At 42.0% G+C, this 13,873-nt stretch overlaps 1 protein-coding gene across 1 annotated transcript; it reads left to right on the plus strand.

The window, feature by feature from the left end:
- Positions 1–2,034: 2,034 nt before the first annotated feature.
- Positions 2,035–4,990, plus strand: LOC311297379 (sialoadhesin-like; the record flags this gene model as incomplete). The annotated part of the gene is made up of 3 exons (XM_084419625.1): positions 2,035–2,076; positions 4,230–4,614; positions 4,699–4,990. Exons 1-3 carry the CDS (start codon positions 2,040–2,042, stop codon positions 4,988–4,990), a joined length of 714 nt encoding a protein of 237 aa, XP_084275751.1. The 5' UTR covers positions 2,035–2,039.
- Between the last annotated feature and the right edge of the window lie 8,883 nt (positions 4,991–13,873).

Genomic DNA, 13,873 nt, shown 5'->3' on the forward strand with positions numbered 1-13,873 from the left:
CTTTGTATTTTGCAGGAGCTGAGCATTCCCTTGAAGCAGGCTGGTTTGGTGCTGCACAGGCTTCACTATAACATGGGTTATTATTGCAGTGTCTCTATTTCTGTCTATGTGCTGGGTGCAGCCATACTAGCCTGCTCTTCACAGAGGAAGCCTCAGTCCCTGCAGCGACGTGAAATATATATATATATATATATATTTTTTTTCTTTACTTTGTTTCTTTTGACCAATACAAGTTTGGTGATAAACTTATTGCTGGTCAATCATTTTATCTCTAATAAAAGACTGTCTGTTTAAACGGAAACTCACGCCTGTTGCCTCTTCTGCTTGATTCTTTGGTTATTTCCCCGTTATTTCAGGGTGGCGTAGTCTCTACTGAGCGAGCCATGTTTTGCTACACAGTCATTAATAGACCAAAGATCATGGTTGGTTTTTATGGTGTCAATTCTTTTCATAGCTGCTAAATGCCGTTGCAGACAGAGACAGTCCTCTACACAAACCAAAACTGCTTGCTTGCACAAAAAATTGGGTGAATAAATGTGCAACTTTTTTTTTTTAAGTCACATTCAAAAACAAGCTAAAATGCCGCGGTTACGATTGCGTTTTATTTCACATTTGCTTTTGTTAACACTATTGGGTTTAGTCTTTAGTGTAGGTATACGCTATTTAGAAATTGGGCATTAAGATTTTGCCACCACTCACTGGACATTTCAGTTCAGAACTGCGGTGAACAAACTTAATAAATGAAAATATTCATGTTCATCTGTTCCGGGAAACACGCTTTTAGCTAACTCACTTGACATTTTACTTTGAAACTGTCGTGAAATGTGTATGACTGAACGCCACAGGTATAGGCTACGTTTTTCTAATGAGCCTGAGCTGCAGAATAGAGCAGGATAGGCTACTATAGACTGAAGGGAGAGGATCCAGTCAATGCCTTTGTGTACAAGAGGCCAATCAGAGGTCAAAGGTCATCTACATTAATTCATTCAAACTGTAAGAGCATTTTATTAGGAAACTGGTATGTAGAATATGCAGAATATGACATAAATGGGAATGCTATCTTATAGCTCTTTCCAGGTATTTCCAGATTTTATTGTTTTGGTTATCTTTTTTAGAGCGACAGAGAAAGTATATCTCTTCTCACAAACACAGTTCAGAGAGCTATTTTTAACTGACAGCAAAACACTTGCTCTCTAAACTGGAAGTGGTATGTGACCATTACCATCACACTGACATAAAGCCACACAGACAAGTCGACCACCAAAGTGCATCAGTAAACTCACACACAATGTTCCATCCACTTGACCATTCACAAGGTCCAAGCAAACGTCTGTAAACAGGTGTATTATGAGGAAGACTTGTAGACCTACTGTCTTGGCCCGGCACTGATAGCCTGTGTGTGTAAAGACAGAGATACCCTTACGAAAAATAAGTTTATCCAAGTGTGCTATTAGTATACTTCTTTTAAACTAAAAATAAGAAAGTATACCTTTCAGTCTACTTTTTATTTACTTCTCAGCGAAATATACTTAAAATTGCACTTAAGTATACTTGACTTGTAATTAAACTGTAATTCAACACTGATTGTGATTAAGCCAAATGCTCCCATAATAATTTTTGTAACAATGATTGTGAAAGAAAACATAATCCTTATCTGACACAATATCAGGTTCAGAACGCGGTTTGTACTCTTTTGTCAGTCACAAATGGTGTTTCATATATGGTTCAGGAAATCCTATATTTGACTGATGTCACTATATCAGTGCATTGGTGTGATGAGCTCCGACATGACCAAGGAGATTTTTTTTTTTCATCTTGGTGGGCGTGAGCCTCACAGCAACAAATGAGCTTCTCTTATTGGAAGTAGGTTCATTTTCCAATCCGCTACAAAGAAGGTAAGAAATGAAAAGAATTGAAAGAATGTTACATGTTAAAATGCTTTAGAAGAAGAAAAATTATAAATATCTTTAAGAGAACTGAAATATAATATAATTATTAACATTTAACTTTGGATTTTGTCTTTGTGTTGACCAAGGAACATGAAAGCACAGCTGTTACTTCATTTCCTTTTCCAAGGTACATATTTTTAATTATTCTGAATTACTATAATTACCGTTTTTCTCTTTTAAAGAAATTTAGGTTATGTTCTGTCACAATAAATGTTTGAATTTAATATAATGTACAAATATAATGAAATGTACATAATTTGAAAACAACTTTACAGTCAAAACCAAATTATAGCCTACGTTTGATTTAAACTAAAAGGTATAGATCCGTGCATATTATAATATTTATATAATTTTTCAAGGACTTGTATCGAAGTTAGAAATTTAAGTATTGTGACAACACTAATTCATATACTTCATCAATAAGGCAAAAAAGTATCTATTTTATACGTGGATCTCTGATTTTATGCAATAGTTATTCATAATTCATTAAAAACCCTCAGGTGCTCTTTGGTCATTTCTGACCGGAAAACTTTCTGTTTTGAACTGAAAAAAATCACAGCTTCATCTGAATGTTATGAAACTTGGTGACTTTTATGGCATTAGATATGTGAAAACAAAAACAAAATTGAGGTGCTATCAGAGCATGCTAAGTGGTCGTAAAAAAAATAGAATAGTGCCTTTTGTGCTCTTCGGTCAAAAATGACCGACCGAAATGAATGGGAAATTGACAAAACCACAAAAATTCTCTACAAATCGGCCACGATGCAGAAAAAAAGTGCTCAGCAATGAAGGGGTGAAACTCTAAAACATCAATAGCGAAAAACATAACAATTAGCCTAATAATTAAAAAAAAAAAAAAAAAAATGTATATAATGTTTTAAAATAATAGTAATAATATAAATAATAATAAGCTGTGATAAAGCATTAATGTTTATTTATTTTATTTTTATTTTTTTTAATTGTAATGTATTTATCACATCAAATGTATAATTTTCTTTATTTTTTTTATAAACCTTGGAAAAAAGTATTATTTGAGAATTTCTAAAAAATAAATTCAAATCCACATCTTAAAAGTAAGTTGGTCCAAAAACAACTAGAGAATTCACAAGCCTCTCCATAGAGAGCAATACAGGCATCTGGTGGTAAAGCCATGCGATAACATGTTATATTAAATTTTTTTTATCAACAGATGGCACTAATCTGTCATAAAAAAAATTGATTTAAAAGGCCTAGTCTATATTAATCAGAAATACTGCAATAATTGAAGAAATATTTGTAAAAATTAGAATTTCTTTTTTTATTATTAATTTCAATGGCAAAAATGGACCATAAAAATTGCATAAATATTAATAAGTAACATCAAATTTTCTCAAAATACAAAATTAAAAAGAAAAAAAATATTATAGAACAAAAATAAATTGTATTGGTTTTACTGGGATGGAGGAAGTTTCATTTTTAGGTGTCCGTCACTTCTGACCGGGAAGATAACCAGTTGTGCACCCAAATGAAGAGCACCTGAGGGTTAAATATCACAGGCTAAAAAGTAACTAGCACTCACTAACACACACTAGTTTTTGAGAAGATTACTTTTTTAACACCAGTACGTTTAGCTGTAATTGAGTATTATCTTAGCAATGTAACAGTACTTGTACTCTTTCCACCACTATCGCTTTAGAAATTTTAATTAATTAATTAATTAATTAATTTTACATTTGTATCATTAGATATTTGAGTAAGCTGAAACCCAATACTTACGTTTAAAAGTGTAATTTGGCAATTTCTGTCGTCACTGGCTCGCAATGAATTCTGGGGTAGGCAAGGCCATGAAGGCACACCGGTGCTAGGGTGGAGCTTATAGTGTCATTAAGTGTAGGTTGATTGGTTGGTTGGGGTCCGAATTCGTTAAGGTTAAGCTTATATAATGAGGCGTAGGGTTAGTCTTTGGGGCGGGTTACGCTGTTGTCCTCAGACTGTTGTGATGTGTGGTTCTGCCTAAGGACTGAACAATGAGGGACGGGGAGGGGTAGCACATATTTTCGGCCATTTTTCTCTTTTGGCCAAAAATCAAAAATGCCATTTTCAGCAAAAAATGTATGGCGGTGCATCCCTACTAAATGTGTAGTTGCAAAGAGCTGAATCGATTGACACTTATTCAAACTACTAAGTTCAGTATACTACAATGTCCTATACTAAAATAAACAATATGAGTGAAATGAAATGCTAAAAACGCCAGCTTAAATAAACACACAGCCATAAATGACTCCATCTTTTGTCCCACAGCTGTTCTTCTCTATGATACTTTAGCATGGGAAGTGAAAATGCCAAAAGACATTCATGGTCTCCAAGGTTCCTGTCTGGTTATACCATGTTCTTTCTCTTACACATCAAACCCACCCAAAGACCCACGTAGAGTTGTGTGGTATCAGTGGGTCTCTAGAGGTTATCCTTTAGTTTATGATCAATGGAATCCAAACAAAGTCATTGAAAAGTTCAGAGGAAAAACTGATTTATATGTGAACTCAAGTAGGGATTGCAGTCTGCTGATCAAAATCCTGGAAAAGTCCCACAATGGAGAGAAATTATATGCATGGATTGACCCTGAAACTGTTGGTTCTAGCACCTACAAATTTTATGATGTCACCTCTAAAATAGTAGTTGATGGTATGTAAATACTTTGTTCTTCAAATTTGTCTGACTCTTGATTTGGTGTGTGTTAACTAATTATGACATTTCTACTATTTGAAGCAAGTCCACTGCAGCCCAACATCAGTATTTATGGAGGTGAAAGGACAGGTGACACCATCACAGTAATATGTTCGACTTTCCACACGTGTCCATACAGCAAACCAGACATCATTCTGAACGGTACTGAAGGAACTGATCAATTAGACAATGAGCATCTTAAAGACGGCCTGTGGAAAATCACTCTGACACGCACAGGTGTCGTAAAAGCAGAACGCTCCACTATTAAGTGTTATGTAACATATCATGGTGGCAAAACAGTGACAGCTACAAAAGATAAAAGTGCTTATTGTGAGTAAACACAAATATGAACTGCTTTGTGTGATATTAGCTATAAGTTCACTTTTAAATTTCACAGTTGGACCTATAAAGTTAGGGAGGAGCACGTTCAAATGATCTACCCAATCAGTATAATTGGAGGCCTATTCATATAGCCGACTCACCTTTGTTCCTTGACAGTCTTTTCTGCTTCCCTCCACCACCCCTCCTCACTCTCGGCTAATTTTTACTCTCCTCAGACAGCACGCCAAATATGCACTCTCTTTTATTGTATCTAATTATTTGTTAATGTGAACTTGTGAATTCTGACATGGAAGGATAAATGGATCTGGATCATTAACTTTATTGCATCCAGTTTAGACAGCCCTTAAGCTGTTGCATCGCTGTTGTAGACATGGTGTTACACATTAAAACTTGTACATCCAATCAAGAATGGAAGCAAGTGCTTTGTTCTGTTTTGTTTTGTTTTGCTTTGTTTACTTACATCATTGCCTTGTCTTTCAGTTGTGAGCTTATAATAATTATCAATTATTTTATCCCCTATGCAGACCCAATGCTTATTGAACTGAAGACCATTGGTCTGAACATCCTGGCACCTTCACTTGTGTTCCTCCTTTTTTGCATGATTGCTGGAGTCATCATATACAAGAGGCGACAAAGGTAACGTCTCGGTTACGTATGTAACCCTCGTTCCCTGAGTAGGGAACGGAGACGTTACGTCGGATGACGACGAATGGGGTTTCGCTTAGAAATCCTATCATCTTCGAGTATATAAAACGAGCCAATGGCAAGGAAATGCCATGGGTCTGCGGAATTTGCATAGCGTAACTCCGCCCCACCCTGGGAGTATATAAGGAAGTACGCTGGCAACATGCAGATATGTCTTCGCTGAGGAGCCGAGACTGAACTCAGGCGTTTCCAGCGGTACAGCGGAAGTGGCAGGGAGACGTAACGTCTCCGTACCCTACTCAGGAAACGAGGGTTACATACATAACCGAGACGTTCCCTTTCGTTGTCACTCCGAGTTACGTCGGATGACGACGAATGGGGTTCCCAGTGTAATCACGCCACCTCTCGACTGTCTTCCAGTGCCCTGCGTAAGTCTGAGCTCCCTGTCGTTGAGACTAGCACGGACGAAGGAGTCCTACTTAACACAGGAATACCAAGGTACACTGGGAAGCATATCTCAGTGGAAATATGCAATCATGCCCAACCCGAAGGGGGGGACTTGGAATACACATATGACCCCGAAGGGCTGCATACGGAATAACACTGGGGTGTCCAGCCGCAGGTGGAATATTTCAACCCCAGGGGTGGCAAGGTGGCTTGCCAAGGGAAAGACACATGCTCAAAGAGGCTTACAGTGGAATACACATGTGGGGGTCACCCGGAGGGGGAACCATGCACATGGAGGCACCTGGCCAAGCGCGAAAGCTGCCGGTGGCATAACTCTGGCGTTGACGTCGTCAGTGCTGGAGGAGACTCAGGGCTTATTAGGCTCACCTGAGGAGAATATCGCACGTATCCCGTCCGTGGAGAGGAATGGTGAGCAAGCGAAGACACCTGAGCAGAATCTATTACCGGCTAGTTGAAGCGAGTACATGAGAAGAAACTGGCTCCACTCGGAGATTGTAGAATCTCGCGAATGTGTTAGGTGTCGCCCAGCCTGCAGCTCTGCAGATGTCTGTTAGCGAGGCGCCATGTGCTAGAGCCCAAGAGGATGCCACATTCCAAGTGGAGTGGGCCGTCACACCAAGGGGGCATGGTCGACCTTGCTGCTGGTATGCCAAAGCAATGGCGTCCACTATCCAGTGAGACAACCTTTGCTTGGAGAGAGCCTTTCCCTTCAGCTTCCCACCATGACAGACAAAGAGCTGGTCTGAGGTCCTGAAACACTGCGTTCTGTCGACGTAGGCACGGAGTGCGCATACTGGACAGAGCAGTGCCAAGGCTGGGTCTGCCTCCTCCGAGGGCAGCGCTTGCAGGTTCACCACCTGGTCTCGAAAGGGAGTGGTGGGAACCTTGGGCACATATCCAGGCCGGGGTCTCAGGATCACGTGAGAGTTAGCCGGCCCGAATTCCAGGCACGCTTCGTCAACCGAAAATGCCTGCAGGTCCCCTACCCTCTTGATGGAGGCCAATGCAACCAGGAGCGCTGTCTTCATTGACAGGAACTTAAGCTCCACTGATTGCAGAGGCTCAAAGGGAGCACTCTGCAGGGCAGTTAAAACCACTGAGAGGTCCCAAGAGGGTACGAGGGGAGGACGAGGAGGATTCAGTCTCCTGGCTCCCCTCAGGAACCTGATGATCAGGTCGTGCTTTCCCAAGGACTTACCATCAATTGCGTCGTGATGTGCGGCAATGGCGGCAACATACACTTTCAGGGTGGAGGGAGACAGCCTTCGCTCCAACCCTTCTTGCAGGAAGGAAAGCACGACACTGATGGGGCATTTCGTGGGTTCTAGATTTTTAGAAGAACACCAGTTGACGAAGAGGTTCCACTTCAACGCATAGGCATGTCTCGTGGACGATGCTCTAGCGGAAGTGATGGTAGCCACCACCGCTGGTGGTAGGGTACTCAAACCTGCCTCGTCCCATCCAGGAGCCACACGTGGAGGTTCCAAAAATCGGGACGAGGGTGCCATAAGGTGCCCCGTCCCTGAGAAAGCAGGTCCTTCCTCAGAGGAATTGGCCAGGGAGGTGCTGTCGCGAGGAGTACTAGTTCTGAGAACCAGGTGCGGTTGGGCCAATACGGGGCAACCAAAATTACCTGCTCCTCGTCCTCCCTGATCTTGCGCAAAGTCTGCGCAAGAAGGCTCACTGGGGGAAACGCATATTTGCGGAGGCCCCGCGGCCAGCTGTGCACCAGTGCATCCGTGCCGAGCGTGCCCTCGGTCAGGGAATAAAACAGGCGGCAGTGGGACGAGTCGTGGGAGGCAAACAGGTCCACCTGTGCGTCCCCGAACTGATCCCAAATCAGCTGAACCGTCTGGGGATGGAGTCGCCAATCTCCAGCAAGAGGCCGAAGCCGAGACAGCTCGTCGGCCGCCTGGTTCAGGTCTCCCGGGATATAAATGGCTCGAAGCGACCTCAGATGCTTCTGACTCCATATAAGGAGGTGGCGGGCGAGTTGTGACATACGGCGGGAGCGCAGACCACCTTGACGGTTGATGTACGCTACAGTCGCGGTATTGTCCGATCGGACTAGTACGTGTTGACCCCTGAGCAACGCATGGAAGCGGTGCAGGGCAAGGCGTACAGCCAACAACTCGAGGCAATTGACATGCCAAAGGCGCTGGGGTCCTGTCCAGGAGCCCGCCGCAGCATGTCCATTGCACATGTCGTAGAAGGGCGCCCTTGGCGGCGAGCAGACTGAGGCACCTGTGCCAACGGCTGGGTGGAGGCAGCAGCTGGCCGTCGGGGCAGGACGTGTTTGAGAGCCTCAGTCTGCTTCTGGGCGGTCGAGAACTGCTGGGCACTTCGTCGCTCGGAGAGCAAGGTCGGTGGCGGCACGCAGCTCATCAAAGAGCGCTGTGTCAGTCCTCCCCTCGTGCATGTCACGCAACATCTGGGCCTGGTAGACCTGGAGTGTCGCCATGGCATGCAGTGAGGAGGCCGCCAGCCCCGCAGCTCTATAGGTCTTCGCCACAAGGGTGGAGGAGAACCTACAGGCCTTGGAGGGGTGCTTTGGGTCACTGCGGGAAGAAGCACTCTGAGGACACAGTTGCATCGCAACAGAGCGTTCAACCTGGGGAACCCCAGTGTACCCTTTGGCGGCCGCCTGATCGAGAGGAGGCAGGGCGGAGGAGGTCGCCGAGCGATCACGAGAAGACAATGGTGCCTTCCAGGACCTCGTGACCTCCTCATGCACATCCGGGAAGAAAGGCATTGGGGACGCGCGCTGACGAGGGTCATTGGCGGCACCCAAAAACCAATCATCCAGCCGCGAGCGCACCGGACCAGGTGGCGGGGACCACTCAAGCCCGATGGCCGCGGCTGCCCGGGAAAGCATGGCAGTCATCTCAGGATCAGACTCGGGCAATGCTGGCACACCCGAAGGTGGCAGCACAGCCGAATCCTCACTTCCCAAGGACTCTTGCCCACCCTGTGATGCAGCGATCGACATCGAATCTTCCTTTGGAGCGCCAAATGAGACCCGCGGCAAGTCAGAGGACTGTACCGCGGGCTCATTTGAAACACTCGCGGGTTGCACGGTGCTAGAGGACGGTGTGGAGCGTGGAATAGTCGGCGCTTTGTCCCACACCGTAATCCTCAGGTCACCCTGGCCGCCAGCCGAAGTACTAGCTCTCGCGGAGCCCGTAGATCGGGGTGCGGATGAGGGGACTCTACCATGAAGGTCATTGAGTCTCGACCGTAACCGTGCGATGGGCATGTTCCCGCAATGGGAACATGACTCATCCACAAACGCTGCCTTAGCGTGCTCTAAGCCCAGACACACAAGACAGCGATTGTGCCCATCAGAGTCAGAAATGAATAGACCGCAACCAGAAGTGCACGGGCGAGGCATCTTTAAAAAGACGTGCCGCGTGCAAGCTCTTTTAGAAAGGAGATTTCTCCACAAATGCTGAAGCGACCAGGGAGAGAACACACAAACACTGGCAAATCACTGCACAGATAAGCAGGGAATGTGCACTCGCTGGAACTCGCTGTCACACCAACACTCTGAGAGAGGCTCGTCTCGAAGAGAAATGAAGTAATGAATCTCAGGATTGGCTGTGGAGTGAAGTACATCAACTTGGCTCCGAAGTGAAAACATATCTGCATGTTGCCAGCGTACTTCCTTATATACTCCCAGGGTGGGGCGGAGTTACGCTATGCAAATTCCGCAGACCCATGGCATTTCCTTGCCATTGGCTCGTTTTATATACTCGAAGATGATAGGATTTCTAAGCGAAACCCCATTCGTCGTCATCCGACGTAACTCGGAGTGACAACGAAAGGGAACTCTTTGTGTACATTACTTTAAGCCAGAGGTTCCCAAACCTTTTTGTCAGCTGAACCCCTTAAGGCGGGCATACACTGTGCGATTTCAGCAAGGTTACCTACTCACACTGAACTCACTACTCACACTGGAGTAGATCGCATGCAATGTAAAGCCAAAGCTCGCGTTTTATGTGCTCACACTACACGGTCCAATCATCGAGCTGCGACTTAACTGCTCACACTATACATGTGAAATATGTGCGATAAACCCCAGTGCTGGGTTGCGCCAATAGACCATGATATCGTGTATCCAGAGATATAGTCAAAACAAGCATCAGCTATCAATATCAAGATTATTTAGCACTTCCAATGTATGTATTAAATTATTATTAGTATTATTGTATTATTAGTATTATTAGTGAAGGCCTATATTTTATTATTACATTTATAGGCTATTATTATTAATTTGCAAAACAATAAGTTTATAGCGCATCCCCGCATAAACGACATGCTGCGAAGATTAGATATAAGCTTACTCCTCCTCATTGAAAATTGTCTAAAAACATTTAGGTCGATTACAATGAATAATAGGCCTATAATTAAAATTATTAACAGTCTATGTCCGAACACTGCAATAATCAGTCATCAATGAAAATTAAAAACAGCTTTATTTAAAAAATAGCTTGAGATCTTTTTAATGAAACACGAACTGGAGGTAAGCAACAGTAATTTCTAGCTATATTGCAACAGAACTTAAAGATCTCCCTCTTTTTGTTTTCTCTCTTGCTGCATTAAAGATGAAATGGTTCAACTTGTTTTCGCGCAGTGACGGAAAAAAGACTGAGATTAGGGCAATCGGTTCACTAGCTCTGCTTCAACTGTGCGATATCACAAGGAGTGACCAAAATTTCTTCCAGAAATTAATCCGACCATCAGATTGCCGGTCGTGAGAGGTTTAACGCCTCTCTTTTCCCCCTGTACACTGCACGAACACTGCACGACAAAGAGTAAAGAGTCGTAATACTCTTAAATATAATTGCTATTATAATAGCACATTGCACTAAGCTATAGCGATTTCAGTTTTAATTTGATTAATTGTGCAGCCCCATTTATTTATTCTAATTTCACATTAGATTAAATTATTAGCTTTCAAGAGCACCACGGCACACGTTGTGTTGATGTGAGAGCAGACGTTGTTGCGTGAATTTGCTTTAGAGATTCATATTTTGTAAATAATGTGGTAAATTATCTTTTTTTGCACAAACAAAGCATTTGCGTTAGTTTATAAAACTGAGGTTAAACCACTAGAGTCATTAATTAATAGTTAAAACTTTAATGATTTTAAAGGAGCCTTTACTATATTTCTGGGGCTTGAAAATTGTGTAGGCTGTTAATGGAGGGACAGAAAGCTCTCAGATTTCATTAAAATATCTTAATTTGTCTTCTGAAGATGAACTAAAGTCAGGTTTGGGAACAACAGGATGACCCCTTGGGCCCTATTTTAACCATCTAAGCACATGGTCTGAAGCGCACGGCGCAAGTGCACTTAGGGTGTGTCAGAATCTTAATGAGTTATGGGTGTGTTTTGGGTGTAACATGCAAAAAAAAAAACATCAGAGTGTAATTTACCATTCCCTTTAAAAAGCTTTAAACCCAGTTGCGCTCGCGCCAAGGCGGATTTGCTATTTACATGGTAGAATTTGCAAGCTAAACGGTAAAAACTGAACGCTTCTCCCGAGAGCAAGCAGATCTGCTCGTGTGTGAGGAAAGCGCGGGAAACCATCAACCGGGACAAGCCGGATTCCACCATACCTTTATGTACACAATATTAATATTTTACATTGTAATCCTTTTATTTTTAATATTTGGCTAGTTTGTGTGCTGCTGCGCGTCCCTGTGTGTGTAATAAGCAGAGTGTACACACGTTGTGGACCCGCCAGGGTCACATTACTAACGCATTCTTTAAATAACAAAAAAAAAAAATAACAATGTGCCAACAATGCGCCTGAACACAACTCGTTTTCAGACCAGCACGCCCATGGGCGCAAACTAGCAAATAACACTCGTGTTGCGCCTCGCGCCGCATTGCACCGCGTGTATGATGGGTCCTAAGTCACATATAAAAATGTCAACATTTCATTTCATTAGATCAAGATAAGTAGCATTTTCAAATAAACATTATAGAGCTTTTTTTTTTTTTTTTTTTTGCAAACTTGTGACACCTTTTCAATTATTTTTAACTATCTGGTAAATTTTTCACGCCAGAACTAGTGTAGTTCATTATATGAACTATAAATATGTCCCACAATGTTTAACAACCAGAAAGAGTCCAAGGCTTTTTGTCTCCATTTTGAAGAATATATTTAGGTTTCAATTTTGGACTACATACAGCAAGAAGTGCTTATCTATACAATATAATGTTTTTGTATTTACTCTCTTGCTCTTTTGCTGCTTGATTAGATGGTCTTTAATCATCTTATTTTCTATACCTTCTTTTAAAATATATATTATGTAATAGTTCTAGATCATTTTGTGGTGTTTATCACTTTTCTTCAACATGCAGCAATTAGGGTATAAAAAAGTTCATGAACATTTTTTTTTCATCTGAAACATCTGTCCCCAGGTCAAAAGATGCATGTGCGGTGTCAGGAAACAAGCCTTTCTCCAAACCTCGTATGCCATCACCAAAGAGGTACAGTACACTTGAACCCGTCTCTAAAGGCCTAACTTAAATACATTGTTGAAAAGTAGATGTATTTTTTTATCTAAGCAGTTATTGCTTAGGTAAGCAGTTATTGCCCCCCCCCCCCCCCCCCCCCCCCCCCCCCAACATCAGTGACCCAAAATCCTACAATGTGAGTATATTATTTTCACAGTGTTACACTACGGAGAACATACTCCAATCATATGACAAATGTGTACTGTAATATGATATTGATTGATGTCTGGCTCTCTGTTTTCTCTTGAAATATTCCATTAAGAATTATGATTGTGAAGCTGAGTATATCAACATGGAGGAACTCAACATGTATGAAAATATTTGATGAAAATTCTATACATCATACAACTAAAATGGGCTCAATACTGTTTTTAAAAAGGCTGACAATATCAGACTCCATTAATAGTAAAACATTTTTCATGCATATTAAAGGGGTCATGAACTGCATTATTTTATTATTTTATAATGTTTCTGTCACTGTTTTGTTAGTTTGGACTTTTTGTGTCTTACCACCTTCTGTCTGAGTTAGTCCTTTGTTGTCTTGGTCACTCATTTTATTCAGTTGTGCTCTCATTATCTCCAATTATCATGTTTACTGAAGTTTTGTTCTGTTTGTGTTTCATTGTCTCGTCTGTGAATAGATGTGGTGTACTCTCCTGTCTTCTTCGTTAAATGTCCATTTTTCTTAAAAGAAAAAAGAAAAAAAGTCCTTCTCTGATTTTAGCCCTTTGATTTGAACGCTCTTTTTGAAGGGGTGTGTCTGCTGTAAGACTTCAGTGTAAACACCCACTCATTTGATTGGCTAACAATTTTGCATATGAAATAGGTAAATATTACAAAATTCTAAAACTTTTAGCACTTTTTACTTATTATAGCATTATATTTAGATTGTGGCATGAAAGGATGTAGTGTTGAGCATTGTAGCTGATCACAGACATGTTGAACGCGTGAATGCAGTGATCTCGTCATTGTAACTTAATTTCTGCACTCTCACGAATGCTTTCATCATAACTAACAGTGCAAACACGATGTAAATAAGACATTTGTTGATTATAACGTGAGTTATATATTTATTTTTATATTATATATTTATATACGTCATAAATAGGTGAATTCCACAACGAGTCGTTCTGGCTTGGTATCAATGAAAGCTGAGTTCCCTTTCAGTTGCATCTCGTGTTTGGGCATTCAACACGCTGAGGCAGCTTTTGTGGATAGTTCATGTTCCCATTGCGGTAAT

This window comes from Rutilus rutilus (assembly GCF_951802725.1).
Source record: "Rutilus rutilus genome assembly, chromosome: 9".
NCBI classification, from domain to species: Eukaryota; Metazoa; Chordata; class Actinopteri; order Cypriniformes; family Leuciscidae; genus Rutilus; species Rutilus rutilus.